This window comes from Polypterus senegalus, chromosome 4, assembly GCF_016835505.1.
Source record: "Polypterus senegalus isolate Bchr_013 chromosome 4, ASM1683550v1, whole genome shotgun sequence".
NCBI classification, from domain to species: Eukaryota; Metazoa; Chordata; class Cladistia; order Polypteriformes; family Polypteridae; genus Polypterus; species Polypterus senegalus.
Window position 1 is genome coordinate 91,733,091 of NC_053157.1, and position 23,550 is coordinate 91,756,640.

General features: G+C 36.1%; 1 protein-coding gene across 1 annotated transcript in view; it reads right to left on the minus strand.

Moving 5' to 3' along the window:
* Nucleotides 1-980: 980 nt before the first annotated feature.
* Nucleotides 981-23,550, minus strand: part of LOC120527536 (protein WWC2-like) — a 293,278-nt gene continuing 270,708 nt past the window's right edge. The window contains exons 13-17 of the mRNA XM_039751046.1: nt 16,535-16,615; nt 12,217-12,303; nt 7,844-8,036; nt 4,232-4,396; nt 981-1,091 (exon numbers count right to left, since the gene is read on the minus strand). Of these exons, the coding sequence (XP_039606980.1) occupies nt 981-1,091; nt 4,232-4,396; nt 7,844-8,036; nt 12,217-12,303; nt 16,535-16,615 (637 nt within the window). The remainder of the gene's footprint in view (nt 1,092-4,231; nt 4,397-7,843; nt 8,037-12,216; nt 12,304-16,534; nt 16,616-23,550) is intronic.

Genomic DNA, 23,550 nt, shown 5'->3' on the forward strand with positions numbered 1-23,550 from the left:
TGGAGGAAGACGTCCCTCGTGGGGTTGGCCGCTTCGAACACTGGTTCTTCTCTGGGAGGGGAGTACTGTGGTCCATGGCCGGTCTTTTATCCCAGCCAATACCCCCAGGCCGCCAGAGGGAGCCATCCCAACGACATGGAATAGCTTCAGATTCCAGCAGGGCATCATGGACTATGGAGTTTTCCTGTTTTCCCCCTACTGCCACACATGTAAATGTGATAAATATATTTAGTTAAGCATTAAAATGGGTGACGTTCATGATTTATTTTTTGCTTTTTGACCATGGCATGATTGTTGATGGAAAATATGGTTCCAGCATAAGAAAAAAGCTTCCCTCAGGGATTTGCAATAATCGCCATAATTTACAGAGAATGGAACAATTAACAAAAAAACACCCATTAATGGCGGTGGGCAAAAATAAGTCAGGTCAGAGAAGAATGGCCTGATTTAGTCAAGCTGATAACACCAGAAATACTCAAGATAATAATAGTGGTATTCAGGGGTTACATCTGAGCACATGGGTTACAACAGTGCAAGACTATACTGGGTTCTAGATATCATTAACTAAAACAAGGCTGAAAAGTTTGCTGTGGGCATGTGGTCATTAAAACTGGATGAAAGAAAGAATGGAACAAGGTAACCTAGGTTGACAAATTTCAGTTTGTGCTGCAACATGCACAAGATTACATCAGAATACACGAATCCTTCCTACCTTGTGTCAATGTTACAGTCTGGTGGTGGTAGCGTAATGGTGTGGAGAATGTTTTCTTGAAATAGTATGAGTAAGTATGCTGTTAATTTCATACAAACTTTCAAGTTATTACATTTTAACAAGACATTCGATGTAGGTGTTGCCATATGTTTATACAGAAAACTAAAAATGTTGAATTCAGTAAATTAAGATAACTCCTATTATTTAAATTCATAAATGATGACTTCACAAAAGATAAAGTGGCAAAAAGGCTAATGTAAATAGTGTTTTACCAGTCCTCCCCTGCTGCCATATGTCTGTCCTGTTCTTCTTGGGCAAGCTGTTGCTCCACTGCCTCCAGCTCGGCAGATGTCCTTTCTAGCAATGCAGACACAGCATCCTAAGCAAAGGTAAAGAAAAAGGATTTAATTGGATAAGAGGTAATGCTGTGTACATAAAAAACACTGCCCATCTGTGTCAATAGTTTTATGGGAAAATGCAACCTTCATAACCAGAGTAACATAAAACAGTAGATGTACTTTTTGTTAATATTAGAAACTGATACTCATTGCAGAATGCTTTAAAATGCCATGCATCGTTCACAGATGTAGACAGTAATTTAGTTTTATGAAATACACAGTGCATCAATTGGTTAAAGAAAGAAAACAGAGGAAAGTAGCAGTCATGGTATAAATGCATACCTGAAAAAGAAAGAAAAATATTTTCAAAAAAATAAGCGGCAATATAAAGAAACAATCGATTCAAGCATTATGGTTTCAAAATTATTCTGTCTAAAATTCCCCTTTTAATCTTCATGAACCCTCAAGGAGGCAACAGAAGCTACCTCATCAACTACTATTCATTTGTTAATTGGGTTTTTGCCAGATGGTGGCTAAAGATATTTCCCAGTGGCTTAATATGGAGCACAACACTGCATACCTAATTGTGAATAATGTGGCTATAGATACCACTGCTCAATTTTGGCCATTCCTTTGTGTCCAATAACTTTCTTTTATGTTTTACATTAAGCACCAGTAGGCAAAATGCTATACACCATACCAATACCCACATAAAACATTGAAAAACTTAACTAATAAGAGGTTAATATAATTTACTGAAACAAATTAAGAATTAATGCAGAATGAACACATTTTTCAAATATGGCCTACTTTGTAAAATAAGGATTAATTAAAAAGGCAAAACAAATAAAGCACAAAGGATAAACAAAAATGTAAGAAATTGAATCTTCCAGCTTCACACCAGCACTTGTTGTATCAGTCTTCCTTTTTTAGAAGCTTTATGGTCATACAAGGATGTAATTACACAGACATGTTTCCTAGAGAGGATTTGCGGTGGTGCAGTGGTTAGCACTACAGCTTCAGAGTCTGAGATTCAAATCTTTGCTCTGATTGCTGTTTGTTGTTACCATATGTGTTTTATCCAATGGCTCCAGTTTACTCTAACATTCAATAAGACTCGCAAGTTATATTAATTAATGATTCCAAAATTGCATCAATACAAGTGAGCGGTGATTTGTGAGTGAATGCACCTTGTGACACACTGGTATTGTTGATTAAGTGACTGTATCCTGCAACCATATAATGGAATCAGTTATTTTACAGTATCATTATGTGAAACTCCGGTAAGTAAATAATCATTAAATTTTTCTCTTAAAGAAATCAACTCAGACAGATCAAATAACTTTAAAATACTTTGAGATTAATATATGTAAGTGGTAAATGCTTTCATTCTCCTATCAATGAGAATTACACTATGACCTTACATGATCTATGATAATGCTAATAGTTAATTGACCAGCATCTTCCAATAATTAAAAATTATCTGCTACAAAATATGACCAAAAACTAAGTCTCCTATGGTGTTTCTACCATAATGTTTAAAAAAAATCCTGTTTGATAAAACTGTTACATCTCTAGGGGTAAGGATATAAGGACAGCAAGTGTCAATACAGAACACAGTAAACATAAAAACAAGAAAATCAAAACATGTCTCACTGGGCCTAACTACACACAGTAGGTCTTAAACCCCTGACTTATTTACCTATCATGTACTACAAATCTCAGGGCCTTGGCCTTTCATCTTTATGTCAGGGAAACCTTCCCCAAAACTCTTTTCCTGACACCAGAGTCAATGATTTTTCTGGCAGGAGCCAACTTTAAGCCCTCTAGAGGAGACATGTTCAGCCAGCCTCAGGATTACTTCCAGGATAAGGAACAGACGTAGAGATAGAGTGTAGCGGACGGTCTCCTTTCAGTTTTTTTAGACATCAGCTCTTAAATTAAAATGTCATATCTCCCCTAACCTGGAACTGTACTTTTCCTCAATCACTCAGGTGGTTCTTTTTTCTCTTGCTAACCTTTCACCCCTCCCTGTCTTAATCTATGAAATGACAATCCAGTGCATGTACCATACCACTTGCCCTCTTCCTTCAAGGGGTTATTTCTTCTACATCCTCCAAAGATGCCACTCTTTCTCTAGCAACATAAAAATATTACTCTTGCGGTAGCCACTACATGTGCAGAGTTTATCACTCTGTGGTGGTGCCCCCATACTCAATTTGGTGAATTGCACTGCTACTGGAAATGGTACTGTTTCTCCTGGACTCATGCCAATGCAATGTTGGCATCTTAGTTGGTCCTGAAAAACACCTGTCTGCAACCTCATATATACTGTAAATCAATTCAAAATAATGTAAGGTATGAAATTTATTTGAAGCCATAGGTTAACAGTAACAATTACAGAAAAAAATGAAAAGACAAAATTTTAAACACAGCACAAATTAATTCTTCCATTATAATACATTAAATTTATAATTATAATACAGGGGACATTATTTCTGCTTGCAAAAGCTGCTTGATGAAATATATAAATTGGTGCAAAAAAATCAATCATTTGATACACTGATGCCTTTTCATTTTTCTCCACATACAGAAAAGGATTGTTTTAGAAAATTTTAATATAGTGAGGATGGGTGTCTGCCCACAAAAACACATAAATTCAAAGAACACTGGGTAAAGTGTATTTGTGATCTGATATTCAAAATATAAGGACTTCTGTCTATTTGACTGTTTTGCTGCTCCTAAACAGACAAACTATTGTGCTATTTCATTTCTCAGAATTTAAAACCATCTAAACTTTCTAATATTGTTAATAAATAAACACCAGCACAGTCTTATGTAAATTTGTAAAAGACACCTTTGTAATAAACTTCATCTTAACTTAAAAAGCACTCAAAATGCAATGCCGCAACAAATTTATTTTAATTCATTCACAATACTGACCTAGCACTAAAAAGACAAAAGTATATTGAAAAATATGAGCATCTGTGTTTAATTTCTTATCTTTGAAATTTGAAATAACATAAAATTGTGGAACTGATCTTGTGGCTTACTATTTTGATGAAATATACAACTTAAAGCATGGGATGAGAAAACAGAAGAAAACAGAAGAAGTGTGTATAAATTCCCTTGGACATAAAGTAACTAACAAAATAATATAAAAGAGAATGCTGATACTTACCAGTTCTATAGAGCTGGCATGCTGTTCCGGAGGCTTAAGAAGTGAGTGCTTATTTTGCTGCTTGTTTTTTTGGTGGCAGATTTTCTTACAAGGCAGTAAATTGTACCAATGGGTTGAAAATGTGTCTGACAGCAAAATGTCTGCCAGGCTTATTTGTGTCCCAGCCTAGGAAGACAAATAGTACTCAGTTTTAAAAGATGTGATAAGCAGAGAGAGACTGAATCCCTGCAATGCTGAACTTAAAATGTTGCTAAAGCCTACAAAACTGCTACCCTGTTTTATTTTTTGAGTAATAAACGGTTAGTCTGGTTAGTACAGTGTGATTTATAGGACCATAGAAGCAAATTAAACACAGTATACTAGTTTAAAGAAGTACTACAAAATATAAGGTGTTACCTGTACCTGTTCATAGATGTTTGCATATTGTCTAAATTAATGAGTTATCTAACACATGAACAAAGGAATTACCTAACTAAAATAAAGTATAATTAATATAAATTCAGAAAATTGGGTTTGAATCCAGGCCAAGCACTCTCTATGTAGTGTCCGCACATTCGCTCGGAAACTGCAAAATATTTCCATCAACATTCTAAAGACATGTAGGTTAAAAGAAATTACAGCTCACAAACTGATCGTTATGAATGCCTGTGTGTGGAGAAGGTGACCTGTGATGGACTGGTTTCCTCTACAGGGCTGGCTCTTGCCTTGTGTCCAATGCTCTTAGGCTACCATGAACGGGAACAAGGAAGTTAAAGGAATACTCCACCCAAAAAGTCATGATGTTATGTTATTAATCCCATGTTTTCATGAAGGACAGGGATAACCAAACTTCTCCTACAGAAGGCTTCAATGGGGGCTAATGGTGGGCCATCACAGAACAAACATCAAAAAGATAATGTCAGGAAGAAGGTAGAGGGCAAGACTCCCATTTACATTAGAGGGCCAGGAGGTTTATATTTTATTAAGTGACCATCACTGATGACCTGAAATGAAAACAACATATTTCAACTATCATCAAAAAGGACCACCAATACCCATAATTCCTTAGATGTGTGGAAAAAGCTTGTATATCACATATGGCATTAAAGCCTATGACACCCATTCAGCTCAGAAATGTACAGCACAAAATACTGCTGGCACTGTATGTCTCCCCAGGACATACAGTTTATAACACATGCTTCCCTAGAAAGACAAATATTATTATTTAAGATCTTGGTCATGCTGAGATCCTCTATTCTGGCAAACAGAACAGGGTAATTAGCACCAACACATTCAGAAATTATTGTCAATTCTGTATGCTTTTGGTATTGTATTATAGTCACAAGTATGTGGAATAAAGTCAAGTAAACAATTCATTGTGCTGGGGACACAGAAACTACAACCAAAACATTTTTTCAGGAGCTTGTAGAGCACAAGTGTACTGAAAAGCAGGGAGATAAAAACTGAAAAGAAATTAACATGAAATCTCTTTGGTATAAATAAAAACCTGTGGAAAAATACAGTGAGGAAATTACTTGAGAATCCTTGTACTGTTAAGGACAGATGGAGTGGAGTCACTCCCTAAAGCACCTGTCACAAATCAGGAACCAAACCTTGAGGGGATGCCAATTCATCACAAAGCACACTCAAGCAGACATGCAACTCCACACTCAAGCAGACATGTAACTCCCTGACACTATACCAATTATGAGACAACAAAAAACACCTTATGACACAATATACAACACACAGTTTTTCACTTAATTAAGATCTTGCACAAATAGTCCATCCATTTCCATCTAATTGATGTTACCATTTTAATCAATCATTCCAAAATAAATTTGCTCTAAAATATACAAGAAAATCAATTAGATTTTTACTGTGTTCTTGCATGAATGTTTTTTTTATTTCACTTATACAAAAAAAAAACATATTTCCTGATTGCTGAGTTCAAAAGCTTTATCTGCTTGATACTTGCAAAGGTGACATCCAGTTTCTTAATCATTCTTATTCTTACTATTGCTGTGAATTTTTGTCTCCAACTGTTCACTTTGCACCAGGAGTTTACTACAAGTACCACATTTATTACTGTGGTACTGTGTGGCATATAATATCTTCCAATATTTTAAAACTTAAAAGTGCTTAGTAATATGATCATTTGAATTAGCCACAAGTATGTGTGACAAGGAGGTAGTCAACTGTATGTGCATCACAGAAAAAAATTATCTACTACAATCAGGCACAAACATGAAGGTAATTTTAAAATTATATATAACAAATGGTTTCTTTCATTTTATGCAAGTAAAAAATAAAACAAAATTCCTTAATAAATTAAATGTTAGGCAATATTTACAAACATCCAATCATTATCTGACTCTCTAATTCAAAAGCTACTTTGAATAAAAAATGAAAGTCAAACAATACTCATTACTTTACATAAACAATGTTTCACAGTACCAGACTACTGAAAATGTGTGCAATTAAAAGTTAAACAAAGATTTTTTAAACATTGCCAAAACAAGAGGATAATAATAAAAAGTTACAATCAAAGACAAAGTTATGTTACTTTAAAGAAAATGTAATATTTATTGGATGAAATTTAATGAAAAATATTCCAACACAGTTAACTATATATTCTCTGTATTTACACAGTGTATTCCTCATATTTTCATGTTAAGTATAACACATCTTTATGCCCAGTGGTGCACGCAGCTTTGGCATCAACCATTCCTCAGGGAATTAATAATCATGACCGAGATATACAATGAAAACACAAAATAATAAATATGGTGCAAATAGTGTAAAGTGCTTATTTATTAACAACAGCAGTGTCCAAAAAGTGTGGTACAGTTCCAAGACTTTCAACAAATAAATCCATTAAAACAGTGAAGGGTTAAAAACAAATATGAGATAAAACCAGGAATAAAACAAAGTGTAAGAATCAGCCCTTTGTCATCTCATCTGAAGTGATTCTCTCTCTTTTTCCTAGCCTCATCTGATCACACTCCAGGTCTTCTCAGTAGGGAAGACACTTTGGCGAAGGTGGTCCCCTTTCCAGCTCACATCTCAGCATCTCTTTGCTAATCTGCTGGAATCAACTGAGCATGGCTCCCTTTTTCTGCCACCTCAATCAGTCATTGCAGAACCCTTGAACCCATGATCACTCAAAATGTTCGTGTTGAGCACTGTTTCCCTTGCTCCACCATGGGGCATCTTTAAACACTTTGCCACCTCTTCATTGCAGCTGTTTACCCATCCGATTCTGCTCATTTCCACTTTCCCTCCCTTTCTTCTTCTTTTTCATCTTTCTTTCTTCTTCAGTCTCCTTTTCTCTCCTATTTCCATCCTGCTCAGACTATTTTTAAAACCTTTGTGAGTGCCGGTGCTTTGCATAATGACCCACAGAGTGTCAATTAGGAACAGCTGAGCCAATTGCACCTATACATTTATAAGCAGGCTAGTTTCCCCACTGAACACCCTGTGGCCGGATGGCTCTCCACCTACACGCACCTGCACCCACCAAAATTAAGTGCAATGTTTTTATTTATAATCTCTGCATTGTCCCAGACCCCTAACTCACTTTAACACACACATATGGGGAAACAACTGAATGGTCTGAAAACGTTTACCCACCAGACATTCTTCCTGTTGAGTCTTGCCTACAGTGCAGATGTCAACTCTCAGGGTCTTCTGTTGAAGAGTAGTATGGGGCACATCAGCTCTGAAGATTTCATTGAAGACAATGCAGTCTGTGGCTGAGTGAAGTTTTGTGCGGAATAAACAACTAGAATCTAGTGAAGATGGGAGCAAGACCACCCTGAAATACCTGTATTAATAAACAAGAAAATTAGGCTCAGTTAAAACAAGAAGACAAACCAGTGTCTTGAGATATGAAGAAATGCCAGTCACAACTATTAAGGGGAAAGCTTCATCATTATATAACAAAGCAGATGTTTTATTGGGTTGGGAAAGCAGCACAATTTTAGATTATCTGCTATTAGCATTTCAATGTTTTTCAAGGATCACAGTTATAAAGTAGATTACAATACTTCTGACAGACTTTAAAGTTAACACATAATAAGTAGAGAGGGTTCTCAAGGCCATAACATCTTTACTACATGTCTAACTAGACACAACACATGTTCTTTTTACAGAGTGTCTTTTAATAGGTTAGAGCCCTCTTATATCCTTAAGGTCTACGCTGTTTTTTTGATATATAATGCTATACAGTCACCTTATGCATTAAGTTCATTCCATAAGTGATATTTTAATAGAAATAAATTAGATATAAAAGAAACTATTTGTATCAGTAAAAAGAAAATTTTTGGGTTACTTCTTCATGTATATGACGTATATCACAATTTGAACAATTTTCAGAATAATCTTAAATTAAGCTAAATAATGCATCTTGAACATTATATAAGTACCTGTACTAGATTGTGGTAAAGAAAGTAGTAGTCATCTCTGGCGGATGACATTCAGTCTAACTTGAGTGGAAACACACCCGTAATTCTAACTGGGACAGGAGTGCTATGAGAGGGCAATGCACTAGAATCTTTCTCAGGAAAATATTAATATAAAAAATAATAATACTAACAAAAATCAATACAGTGGAGTCTTAATGCACTGTTTTCGTCTCATAAAAACAAAATTATCAAAAGAAAATACCTGTGATCCTACACACATTCAGGTTTGGCCTGAAATAAAAATACAAAGCAAAACTACAGGGTGCTTCACCTAGTAGTGCTAATACTGAAAATACTAACAAAACCTTTTTGTCTTAAGGCTTTTAAATATTGTACAGTTTTTCCTGTGATTTTCAGTCGCAGACTTAATTTATAAAACCTTAGAGTGCTACAAGAAGTCAAAGCGAGCTCCCAAAACTGCCAGCCATATAGTCTGACATCCTCAGCGACTAGCCTGGGAGACTCAACCTGACAAAATCAAACCTGTTTAATGTTGTCTTTAATCATTGGACTGGTCTTGTGCTTTTTTGTGAGTGCTGACAACCAATGAATGCTCACCTTAAATACAATTCATATGATCAGGTTACATGGATAAAAGACCATGTGTGTTTTTGATCTCACAAACAGAAAAGAGGCTCATCTGTCTGATGTCTTGTGTTTTATGGACCACAGCAAAATGGAAAAAGGGAAAAGAAAGGGCAGAGGTTGGGGCTGAACTCCCATACCTAGAAAGCATTCATACAACACTGGCTCTGTCAGGTAACACATCATTAGCTGTCAAAAAAAGCTCAAGCCTGCAATATTTTGCTGGAAAGTCTTCACAGAATTATCCAATTTGTCAGTCCTACTGATTTCTAGAAATATAATCTAACATCCTCAGGTGATGAGATCAGTAACTGCTGTCCTCAAGTTTAACATCCCCTTCAACTAGTAGAATATGATGTTGGCCTTAGTAATTCATTACATTAGTTGCATTCTTACAGGTTCTTCCATGTCTACTGCTGCTCCAACCACAGCGTGGGTATGACCAATCATGACAAAAAACATTTCTCAGGTGATTTAAAACTGGCAAATTAATATAAAAGGTTTTGCACAACGGGCTTTATGACTGGTTGGTGGCAATAGGGTTATGATTTGCTTTGTAACAAAAAAAACCCAAAAAAGTACATTTTATAGTGCAATTGGCAGAAAATTGTTTCATTTTTAATATCACATTGCAAAATATGGACTACATATACAATCATAATGAAGCTTATCAGATTCATACATCCACTCATATCATCATTCAAACACAGTGTTTACTGCTGTCAATATCACCTGACTTAAAAATACATATTTTTTTCCCTTATTTGCATGAAACTACAAAGTTAGTTATAATAAAATTACATCATCAGTGCAGAGCACATGCTAAACCAAAGGCTGAAACCAATGCCCAATAAACATTTAAAACAAACAGAGCAGCACTAAAATGTACCCTTATATCTATACTTGATTTAGGAAAAATATCCATGTCTATAGTACCCACATTTCAGTCTTTGATATTGCTTACATGCCAAAAATGTTACAAACATCACAAGTGTGGGCCTAAAATTATGGGGTTGACCACTATACTCTTGAAATTTTTGCACTGAAAAAGTGATGTCTTCTGTGTTTGATATAATGGATACAGAAGACATTTTTGATGGAAGGTATTTTGGATACTTTTTATGGCAATATGCACTGCAGTGTGCTTCGCTTTCTTTATTGAATGGAAGAGTGGGGAGTTTTCAGTAGATAAGAGGATTTTGTCAAAGTTGTTTGGCAAAGTCTGATCTGTTTTTCAAATGATTCCATACATTGGTCATTGTCTTGGAGAATATAATTGTCATTTTTAGGAATTGCAGACTGCTTATACTGTATAAAATTTTCATTTTGCTGAAACAATCCATGATAAACTAAAAAGGAATTTAAAGGACCCTTAAGGCAATTTAACTAACATTAGCACAGAAGTGATTTTCTCTGAAAGTATCCTTTCTTGTGCACTAATAATTTATGATCGAAATGCATTTGTACATTCTTTTTTTTATCAGTAATTTATAAATTTAATGCATTTGTTTTGTTATAGAAGAAATCTGTGCTATCAGACATGATTTATAACTTAATGAAAAGAATTAAGACAGCAGGAGATTGTTGAGATTTGTACAGAATGAAGTCTTTACCAGGATAGGTGACCAATCATATGCATGTAATATCACAAGTCTCAGAATCCCACATGTGATTTCAACATAAATATCGGCCTGTCCAAAGGACAGAGTGAGCAGTGACATACTGTAGGAAGCAACATCAGAGATAAGTCAGAAACAGAGAGAGAGTCTGTTTAATCTGGACATTGAAGAACATAACTTCTGCACATATCTATGGCCACCTAGGACAACAATAGCCACTCTTGACATTGCAGATTTTCAGTAAGCTTTCTAAGATATATATATATATCCAGGGATATACTGTTATATTTCCTTCTATTGGTGCTATGCTACTTTAACAAACACAGTGCTGCTTTTGCGTTTTTATACTCTGTATTTATATCAAGAGTAACTGAAATAATAAATTAAATATTAGGGTATCTGGTGCAGGGGGAGATTGTTAGTGGCATATAACCAAAAAGTATCAAAGTCTTCATGCACCTTAGGGAGCACAATCTGAACTGTGGCACCAAAGAAACCTTGTGATTGCTATTATTCATTCAGGACTCACATGACTATCTTCCCTCACCTGTCATTTGACAGGGTAGAAGGTAGAAATAATACCATATAATTTTTCACACTAGTGTCCTAGCTACTGCTGGTTATTGTGCATCATATGTCGCTAGGACAAATTCTAGCTTCCTGTGTCTCTAAACCAGGATTAGACAGTTTTAGAAATGGTTGGATCATTTCTCTCATTGGGAAATTGAGATTATTTTCACAATAAAAAAGATAAATGCTACCTGGATCGATATTTGACACTCCCGCTGACAGGACTGGCTCAAGATAAAGAAATTTATTTCATTGTTGACACTACACTATTGTTTTGTTTGCTTGGCTAGCATTACCATACAACCATTCAGTCTTTACTGCCACTTATCCAATGCCGATTTGAAGAGACTGAAAATGTAACTATACAAAAACTGGCATAGAGCATAGGTGCACTTTCAGACATTCCAGTAAAGTTTTGAGCTGTCAATAGATGTAACAGCATATCTTTTAAAAGTAGGAACCCATAAAATCTGAGACTGTATCATTATCTGACACAGCACAGAGTAAGACTGGGCTATATTATTACACATTGTATTATACATTGTCACCTTGGTATAGCAATCTAATTTTATTTATGAGACGGAAATCAAACATTCTAATGTTCCATTAAATGCAGAATTCATTCTGTTTGATTTCATTTAAAACATTAGGGTTACAATTTCAATTTTTCAAAAATGTGCCCTATTGTATGTAAGCAGTTTAACTCATTTATGCCAGTTAAAACAGAAATGGCACATATTCTGGTTGTAGACAGGTCTGTACTTACAGTCTGGCACCACGTGATATCATGAGACTGCCTTGATTTTGCATCTGCATTAACATTATTACAAAGCTTGAATTTGTGCCGTCATACCTGTAAAGGAAAGGAAATACTTTTAAACAGAAATTGTTTAACCAGATATTCAAAAACAAAAAATGAAAACTAACAGTTACTGAGCTCTACTGTAACTTTATGGATGACCTTAATGTTTATTTTACCGGCAGTGATATAAGTGCAATACTAAAATGAGACAGAAATAGCAGCCCCAAGCAACATATTGCCCTAATTGATTTCACATATCAAAAAAGCTGTTGTCTTAAACAATTATTTATTCTATAATTGGAATTCTTGATTTATAGTATATATGGTAACTGTTTAGATACATTGTTTGTAATGTGTAATTTACTATTTAATATAGAAAAAGTTCACCTGTTAAGATTGTGGAGAATCTAATCTTCACTTCATGAAATAACCTGTGTCATCCTTTAGCTAGTTTTTGATTAGGCACATCAGATATACCAGAGTGAGGAATGTTGTGGCAACAAGCTATGTTGGATAAAGCCAAATGAACCCTAGAAATGAGTCCAACAATACTCTTAGAGAACTCCCAGCTTAGGTATGAAACAGAATCCCTCCAGCATGCCCTCGACCTCTCCACTGGGTATTCTTCCAGTGGGTTATGCTTGGTGCACCACCAGTGGAAACTGCCCAAATGTCATCCTCTCTACAAGCCCTGACAATCTTAACTGATTCCTGTTGATCCTGATAAAAAGTAGTTTACTTGCCATATTATTGTTGTGTTGCTCTATGTATTGCGGGAATGTGAGCTCAGTAATCCTGTACAAGAAATATATTTTAGCTGCTTATACAGTAAAGAGACCTAAAATTTGTATTGGTTAGTGCTGCTTATAAGATGACTCTTAAAATATATCATACATAAAACTGGAACCATCAAAAAGTATAACAAAATTAAAAAAAAATCCTGAATTTCAAAATTTTAAAGACACTCTAAAGAAAAATAAAGAACATTAATCTTTTTTGCTATCTACTTATTGCACTATTGCAATATTCTGTCTGTTCATTGAAACACGCTGAGATTTTTCATAGGTTTTCATTTTTTTAAAAACGAAATCTCCCTTCTGGCCTTCCAATACTTCTCTTCGCAAAACAGAACTTGTCGGAGAATTTCTGCCTTGTTCTGTTCTATATTCCATAATTTACATAACTCAGCTTTGGTAAAAGAGCTGAACACATTCAAAATAGAACAGATTACACAATGTGCAAGGAGGTGTGTGTTATCAACCATAATATTTGTAAATTGGAAGATGGTGAACTTTCATAGACTAAACATAACATCCTCAAACTTGCTTTACCCAGTTCAGGGTTGCAAGAGACCACAGCAGAACTGGATACCCAGGAAGCACACAGCTCTGGTTAGTTACTTTGAGTCATTTAAGTATTACAACTAGCTGTGATTATGATGTGTGCATCAGAAAAGCAATCTGTGTCATTCTACACATTAAGGGCCATAATAGTGATTGCTTTGATCGATTATAAAATTTAAACTGGAATTTAAACAACATTAATATCCTGTCAGAGAGCAGATAGGTGGATTATATTCTGAAAAGAGAGCATGACTGTACCAAACTAATGTAGATGACAGAGAGGTGAACACATCTTATAGGAAAGGAAGACATTTGCTGAACCGCTACTTCAAATTTTATCTCAAAAGTCACAGCATTAGACAAGCTGGTAAGGCTCATCGATTTCATGCTGTAAAGACTGATTCTCTCTTGTGTCATCCAATCCATTATTTCCCATATAAGGATTATTAAAACCAATTAAAATTTCCTACTCAAGGGGTTTTACTATTTTCATTGAGTTACATTATCAGTGACAAAATCTCATATGCAATTAAAACGAACAGCCAGTGGGCCATAAGGACCAGAATTAAGAAACATTAGTTAAGCCAATAACCTGGAGGTGGTTTAATCAATTTGGAGGGGGCAAGACAGTATTCTGATATGTGGTAAACAGAGTTAAATGTAAATGAATACACATATTTACAAGCATAAAAGAGTAATATTATATTATTACTAGATATAAGTATATTATCCCTTGGTTATTTTTAATGTGAGTGAAATGATTATAGGGTAATTAAGGAGATAAATGTATTTCTCAAATCAAGCTGATTGTCTCAGTTTGCCTATGGTATAGTTTCTCTTAGAAAAAAAAAAATAATCCTGTCACTGATGTGCCAAGATCAGTGCCTGTACAATTAAAACTACGGCAGCATAGTTGGAGTTTTCTCCTAACGCTGCCCAAAGATTCTCTATCAAAATAAAGAAAACATGTCAAAAAGTCTTAATTCTTGGCTATCTGAAAATGTCTAAAACCGTGGCCTGTTGATTTTTGTTCTCGTCTACATGTAGTAACCAATGAAGTCAGCAATCTCTCCCCTAAAGAAATTCTAACTAAAAGAAGATACAGCACTGAGATTCTTTGTATTAACAACTTTTTGTTTTAGTAAGACTCAGATCACAATTGCTCAAAAGTACAGTCATGATAGATACTTGCTACAGTGATAATGGCCTTTTACTTTTAGTTCTTCACTCTAAGTTTCAAAATCTCAGTTTACACAACCTATTGTACTTTAGTATAATTCTACTAAATGTTGTTCACAGCATCTAGTTTTAATTACAAATAATTGTGCCTCCTACCACCTCCAAAAGACATTCAATGTAAAGTTAACTATCGACTCCAAATTGTCTGTTTAAAATCTGGAGTGGGTTTGTGTATGTCTGTGTGATCCAAGATGTGCTGGCACTCTGTTAGGAGTTCAATTCTACCTTAAATCATATGCTACTGAGATGACCTAAAGTCCTTATTGGTCTAAACTGGATTCAATAAATACATAAAGAGTTCTTTGTTTAACTAATAATTTTGTTCATTACAGACTATAGGCTAATCATTTTAATTATGCCAGAACTTTTGTTGGTGACAACTTAAGACAATCAAATCAACTAAATAGGATTTTGAATTGGCTTTAATTGTATCTAATTGTAAGTATGCCCCTATGGCAAGTGAAGATTGGAAGAAGGCCTAACAGAATTGGAATTATGAAGACGTTTTAATAAGTAAAACGTATGTCAAATGGTCATTATTTAGGATATTAAAACACAAATGGAAGTTGAAAAGTAACATTTAGACAATTACAAAATATTGTAAAATTGAAAACACATTATGTGTACAGGTCTTGGCAGCCCTCAAATTGAGTTTATAATGCAGCCAATCTTGAAATTAAGCACTAATTTGCATTTACAGGATCATGTCTGAAGGTTCTACTCTTGAAAATGAGATGTGCTTGTACATTACAGTTCATAAAAGTGTATCTTGTTTATTGGGTGCAATTATACTCTCTCTTCATATTTAAATATCCTTTAAAAAGTCTGATTACCAGTAATTTAGGTTAGAAATAAAGGTTTACTCATGAATTCTTTTTCCTATCCTCTGCTATATTCCAGTAAAGCACACAGCAGACTCCCTATTCAAGCAGCATGTGATGCAAGGCAATGGATACAGTTACTGACACAGTCATACTTTCACAGACCAGGCCTGCAAAGACACACAAAACAACCAAACATGTATGTGTTTGTGGTGTGGTAGTTAAGTGTAGCACTTGAAGAAAATCCATAAGGAAAAGATGCAAACTTCAGAGAAACATGAACAAGGCTTGGGTATTATACCAGATCCTAGAAGCTGTGAGGCAGCAGCACTAACCACAGTGCCTTGTAATTTTACTTTATTCCGTAACTGATCTATTGTAAACTTCTAATCTTGGGCCTACTGATCTAAACCAAGGGAAATTTTCAGTTATTTTTACACTTTACAAAGATGCTGTCTAAAATCAATACCTTTAATGAAGTCATGTGGAAGGGAGATGTGTATTATATTTGAAAATTAAGATTTTTCTGCATATACAGTGAAGAGCATGTGCCTGTTCTTAGCAAAAACACTTATTAACCTTTATCAAATTTATCTATGTTTTTTGAAACAGACCCCACATCGAAAATTTAAACATTCTGTAAATATTATAGTCTGAGCATAATGAAAGGTGTTACACAATCTTCAGACAGGATGAAATCTAATAATTATATAAACTCTGACAGTTTGCTAGACTTCCAATAAATGAATACCCTTTGTGCTTAAGAAAACATGAGGATTTCTTTGAGGATAATGAGCATGTTCATTTTCTACTGCTTGACATTTTCTGTTTCAAATGTTATAACAATCTTAAACATGTCTGTCCTCCAGAACGACATACTTGAGTCCAATCTGAATCTGAGGTGCCTCAAAAACTACGGGGTCATCTTCAGTGTACACTGGATCTTCAGCTTCAGTGGACCTACAAAAAAAAATATGTATATTAAATTACAAAAAAATGAATAAATTCCACATCTCTTTCCTTTTGTAACTTATTAAAAAAGCATTTATAATACCCTGAAAACATATATTCTGGCTCACTGTATGTATGGCAGAAACCAGTATTGGCCTCTACCAGTCTATTGCAGTGCACTCTCATGCACACACCCAGACTATGATAATTAATCTAACGTGCACGTCTGTGAAATGTGAGGGGGAAAAACCATAAGGACAAAAACATGGAGACACTATAAGGAGACTGGGGATTCCTTATTATTTATATAACCTGGGAGTACTACAAAGTCACGGGGACAGAAGCACAGACATACTTTTGGAAAAATAGAATTCTCCATCTGACCCGGAAGTGCCGATGAGTCACATGGACGGAAGGAAAGAAGCACTTCCTGGTCGAGGACTATATAAAGGACTGATGGAGGAGAGTACTGTGTTTATTTATTGTGGTGTTTAATGTGGCTGGGGTGCACTGGAGGCACTATATTAGAAGAAGGAAGAAAGTAAATTAATTCTTACTGCTTTTAATTTGCGTCCAGTTTGGCTGTCTGTTGGAGAAAAGGTGGGCAATAGTGCCACCAGAGTGCCACTCAGTTACAATACATTGAATGCTACAAGTGACTCCATTAAATAAAAATAATAAAAAAAAAATAGTTGTCTTCTTAGCAGCACAAATGACATTCTAACATGTTAAAAGTATGAAAACTACTTGTCAAACCCAAACCAATATTCTATAATAAACATGACAGAATAATACCATATTTCATGGGTTTGGCTAAGTACTTGTATTGGTCCTTTCGCACAATGTGTAATGTGTACAGCATGCATTTCATATAGTGGGATTTAGAAACAGCATGTAGTTGGATGAATTTAAAAGAAAATTTTTTATTGGCATACAAAAATATAAGTTACCAATTTATGAGAGGAACAGCAAATGTCAAATGTGGTTTATAGATGGCAAACAACAAAGACAAGTTATTAGATCCAGCTAATATACTGTACTGTACTGACTGAGAATGATACAAATACAAGGTAAATGAAACTGTGTAGAAATTATTCAGTGGGATTTGCTCTATGGTGAGTGTAGAAGGATGAAAAAGGCCTGTGAGATGGTCTGGTTGTTTGCTTGCAGGTGTGCTAGTTGGGATGTAATACACAGTAACACACACACACACAGTGGAACCTCGGGTCACGAACATCTCGGACCATGTACAAATCAGCTTACGACCAAAAAGGTCTCCAAACTTTTGCATCTGTTCACGACCACACACTCGGGTGACGAACAAGCCTGTTTCCCTTTTGGTACGCACCGATGATTTCCGCACGTGTTCAGTCTCTCCCTGTACAGTACATTGTTCTCGGTCAGACGTGCATCGCACAGAGGGACTTTGTGGTATAGCGGGTCCACAGCTCACGTGAAGTGGCCAGCTTTAAATAAATAATCGCCGCACTACAGCTGCCATGTCCTCTTCATAAATAGAAGTGTGAGGTGGCTAAAGGGAGGAAAAAGAAAAGAAAGACGGAGGTTGCGGAGTAAGGAAGTAAGCAGAAAGCAGTGTGGAAAGAACCGGTGAGAGCGAGTGAGCGAGGCGGGCAGCTGGACAAAGAGCCCAAGCAGGGGTGTTAGGCCGACACTCGGTGTGGCAGAAGGAAGTGATCGCTTCAGCTGAGCGATCAAGTTGCTGGAGTGACCAGAAGAAGGACGGCTGGCCGCGTAAGGCCGAGAAGGCAGCGGGAGTCGTGAGGTTTGGAGGTGAATTCCCTGACATGGGCGTCCTGGTCGCCAGGGAAGCCAAGTCTCGGTCTGGAGAGTGTGCTACAGAAGCCAGGGATCGGGAGGCCTCCAGACCAGAAGGAAGAAGCAAGGACAGCTGCAGGTAGAGTGGCTCCCCTGTTGCGAAGCCTGGATAGGGAGAAGCAGGGGGGTCATCAGTTAAAGAATGCACCGGGCTTGCTTTTATAGGAGACTGCTTCCAGCATTGTTTCAACCTTGTTGTATTTAATGAAGACTTTTTTCTATTGGATTTTAACCTCCACTTCACTTTTTTATGAGATTATTTATTTATTGAAGGATTCTGAAAACACTGTACTTTGTTTAATTTGGACATTGTTTTTGATTGTTGTTTTGTTTATTTTAATAAAAGCACTTGGCACTTTTGCACCATCCCCTTACTCCATTGTAGTGCCTCACTGTTGTGCTCATTGGTAACATTACCGACGGTGATGGGTTTAAGGGCTCCTGGAAGCGAGATGGGAGAATGCAGCGAACCCGCATCGTCACAGACTTTACCTCAAAACTGTAATCTCCTCTCCACCCAGTTCCTCCTCATTTCCTTCATGCCAGAACTCGACTCCTGCAATGTTACTTTTCTTGGTTATTTATGGTTAGTTTTTGAATAAATTATAGATTTTTCAAACGTTAATTTTTTACCCTGTGCTTAAAACTCATTAAAAAAAGTGTTTACAGCGAGCGGTTCGTAAGGCTGTAGCATGAACTCTTGCAATGTTTTCTCAGTGTTATTCAATGTTTTACACTTAGTTCACTATTACACTGTGCATTCTATGGTATAATTAACTATTTTTGTGGTTAAAAATCTTTACATACAGTTTGTACGGTCCGGAACGGATTAATTTTTTTTACATACAATCCTACGGGGGAAATTACTTCGGGTCACAACCAAATCGGGTTGTGACCAGAGTTTTGGAACGAATTACGGTCGTGACCCAAGGTTCCACTGTATATATATATATATATATATATATATATATATATATATATATATATATATTGTGGAGCCAACCTGGGCGCAGACAGGCGGACATGTTGTTTCTCAACCACCACAAGTTTATTTACAATTATCTGCACGGTCACACAGACCCAAATAATGGTCACTAAGACCCAAGTTAGTGCACAATACACGCCAATACTCTCAGCCCTGGCCACAATGCCTCTCTTCAGGCCGCCTCCACACCTCCTCTGTGCTTCGTCCTGCCTCCTCCCGACACCAGCGCTGAATGAATGGAGACGGCCCCTTTTATACAGTCCCCGGATGAGCACCAGGTGTTCCCGGCATTCCTCCCTTGGCCACACCCCAGTGTGGCGGAAGTGCCGGCTGTCCTCCCGGCAGCTCTCCGGGTGTCGTCCTAAATCTTCCCCACAGCACTTCCTGGTGTGGCGGAAGTGCTGGGGTAACAGGTCCTCAAGGCATTGGGGTGCCTCCTGGCGGTGACCACAGGCCCCTACAGGGTGGAGCTTCCATGCCCTGTACCCGTGGCCCCAGAACAACCAGGAAGGCGGCCCCCACATGATCCAGGGTGGGCTTTGACCCTCTTCCGGTCCCTCACGGCGTCCCGGCTGGGTCGTTGCCCCTGGCATCCCTGACAATATATATATACAGTATATCCATACACACAAAAATATATATATATATATATATATATATATATATATATATATATATATAGCTCTATTTTGTACATTTATTGAGCTGTAAACTACAGTCAGTACATAAAGCAGGAACATTTCAAAGCCACTGGAAACACATTTTAAAAATTGTATTTATTGTAAAAAGACCAGTCTTCAGAGAACTGGGCTAAAACCATAGTAAATAAGTTGCATTTTGTTAGTTTCATATATGTATTGTGGTATGCTAAAGCTCTCGTGATTTTTTTTTCAAATAATCTGATTATCTCTCTAGTAAAGAAATCCCCAAGTAATTTCTGACAACTTATTGTTCCACTCTTTAATCAAACCACTGGATATCAGTACAAGTTTCATACAGTTTCAAACCTTTGCATAAACCTTACATTTCTCTTTGTGGAGTGTGAGTTTCTCTCACATGACTGACAATTGATAGGTCCACATGGAATTGAAACTGCAGGGGTATTATTACAATGGTTAAGCCATAGAGACTGGTGTGGGAGTTTTTTTTTCTTCCTTTTTTTAACTACTACACTGTTGGTGAGAAAATGTAATCTGTTGAGAAGAATCCACACTTTCATCAATTGGCCTTGTTTCTGCAGAGCAGTAGCTTAAGGAAAAGTACACCCCTACTGCTTAAGAGTGTCTCACAAAGGTGGATACAAGCACTGGGATAAACACACTGAATCTCAAAGGAACCACTGGTAACTTTCTCTTGAAAAGATAAATTGAACACATTGTTTCCTGCTGTTTAAACAACATCAGTAGTTTTTACTTTTTGATGCATTTTCAGGCTTCCCATAGCGTTTCTAATTTTTTTCTCTGTTAAATCTGTGAAATCTGTTGTTTAATTTTTGCAGGAGGTAATAAGTGATGTGTAAAGGAATAATTTAAAGATAAAAATTATATTAGAGTTTATTAAGAAACATAAATGAGCGACAATAGCAATAAAAAGGGAGAACACTTTAAAATAGGGACAATTTGGATGACTCTATTAGTTATTGCTAAGTAACAAGATGTTACCTTGGTTTAGTATTAAGATTTACAAAGCACCAGCAAAAACATATTAGAATAGATGGCTATACTTTGTGAATCGATTAAGTGACTAACAGATGTACTAAAGCAAGCCCTTAAAGCCACTATTCTACAGTTTACCACTAAATGAATATAATTAATACATATCCAAATGTATGCAGCAGAGAACATCAGTCAATACCTAGTGTGTAATTGTACCCAGTGTATTGAATAAGCTTTGAACTCATATAAATAACATGCTTATGAAATATTATTCTTTCATATAGAATTCACATTTTATTTATACACATTATTATGTTATTTTGTTTGCTTTTCCTTTTTATTCTACATTCTTGATTTTTGTTTTCATTATTTTCTGCAAGAGCATGTGAGAATGTCTTGTTCTTTTTGGAGTGCAAGGATCTAGTTAGAAAGTAATTGATTTAGTGTGCCAAAACAGTGTCATATTAAACTTACAGAAAGGTGTTATCAAACCCTGGTATTTGAGAATCTCACAACTGCTGCATTTTGTTGCACTGGAGCACTACTTCTGCTGACCTGCTGAAATCTGTGACTTTTGAATTGTGCCCTGGTGTAACCTTCCATCATTCAAACATCTGATAGTGACAAGGTACTAGCAGCAGGTAACAAAAAAAGGTAGGGTCCCATGTGTCCCAACCACTACACCAACTTTAACCCTGTCGATATTCAAAAAGCGTTTCCCTGCAATGCCTGATTTGGACTGTATATGTAATGATTTGTTAATACAAGTTAAGAATAAAATTATTGCTTGTGTCATGTTTTTGTTGTGGTTATTTTGTCATAATTGTGGGGGTACTTTAAGAGGAACTATCTTTCCATAAGGCATTTCCCAACATTACACCCATTTCATTTAAGGAGCTAATCCTCCCTGCTGAAGAAACCAACTCGAGCCAACAATCTATGCATTCATCCAAATTCTGAATCCAGTTAATCCAATGTGTGTATGTGAGTCCACAACCTTTCACAACAGTACCCTGACAGGAACCAATTCTGAATGGAGCATCAGTTCATTGCTGGGCATAGTTACAGTAACTGCCTCACTGGATCAGTATAAATCACTAATAATCACTGAAGGGCACACTTACGGTACTCCCTGGATTAATCTTGAGTAACCAATCAACAAAAGCTACACATCTTGAGGGTTTGAGTGGAAACCAGAATATCTGGACATATAGTGACTGAGTGCACAACTGAACGTTGCTTCTTGAAGCTCAATACAAGAAAACAGAAAGCTAAAACCCATGAAAATTAGTCAAGCAAAAGAATAAAAAGGAATGCATATCATCATTTTGCACTGAAATTTCTACATTCTTAGAGGCACATACATAACTCATGCACTTGATGCAACATGACAGGAAAACACCTTGCTAACAAAATTAACTGAATATACAAATACAAATTATAGTTGATGTCATGAAAATAAAACCTGTGTCTGTTAGATGAAAGATTTCAGGATATGAACATTTAATGCAAGAACAAATAAGGTTTAGAATGAAGAGAGGAAACAAGGAATGATACTTAAAGATACAAAAACAGAAACTGAATATAAAGTACATGGACTGAGTTTGTGCAGAAAGAAATAAAATCTGAAATTATAATACAGAACAATAAAATATGTTTACTGGAGGGACGCATGGAGGCACAGTAGTAGTACTGCTGCCTTGCAACAAGCAGACCGGAGTTCACAAAAGAATATAATATAATATAATAAAATAAAATTTCGAAAATAAATATAAAAGTAAAGTATAGAGTCAAGATGACAGTCTATGGATCATAACTAGGATTCCAGACCCATAAGAGTATAAAGTGATTTTGACTAGGATAGAAGAGGGAGAAGATTCACAAATGGAGAAAGAAGGAATTGGGAGTACAAGCCAGCACGGTGGGGAGAAGGGTCAATTACACTGTGGGAGTGGCGTTCCAGGGGTGTGTTGTCCCCACTGAGCACTATGGTGAAGCATGGAGCAATCGAGTATGCTCCTTGGAATCTTGCAGATGAAGATGAGGGCATAAGCAAGACGGAAGACTGATTCTGAGCAAAGGATGGTGGTTGGGATGAAAGCTAGAGAGAGGGACCATAACTGTCATCGTCTCCATTGACACCCAAAGGGTAAGCTGCAGCAATGTGGTAGAAAGATGCACTGGGCACGCAGTGTGGGATTTTAAAAGGAACCTTATTTTGAATTTAATTTTTATTTATGGTCTTAATGGTCCTATTAATCAAACATTTTAACTTCTTCACAAAGCAATGATTTCTATTGGATTATGTATTTATTTAATTAGATAATAATTAAATATTAAGTATTTATTAAAGTATTAAGAATTTGTTTAATTTTACTTTAATTAGGACACTGCCTTCTTTTGCTTTGTTTGAATAAAATACTTTTTTTATTGTTTCACACCAATGTTGTTTTCAGTACCTTCCCCCT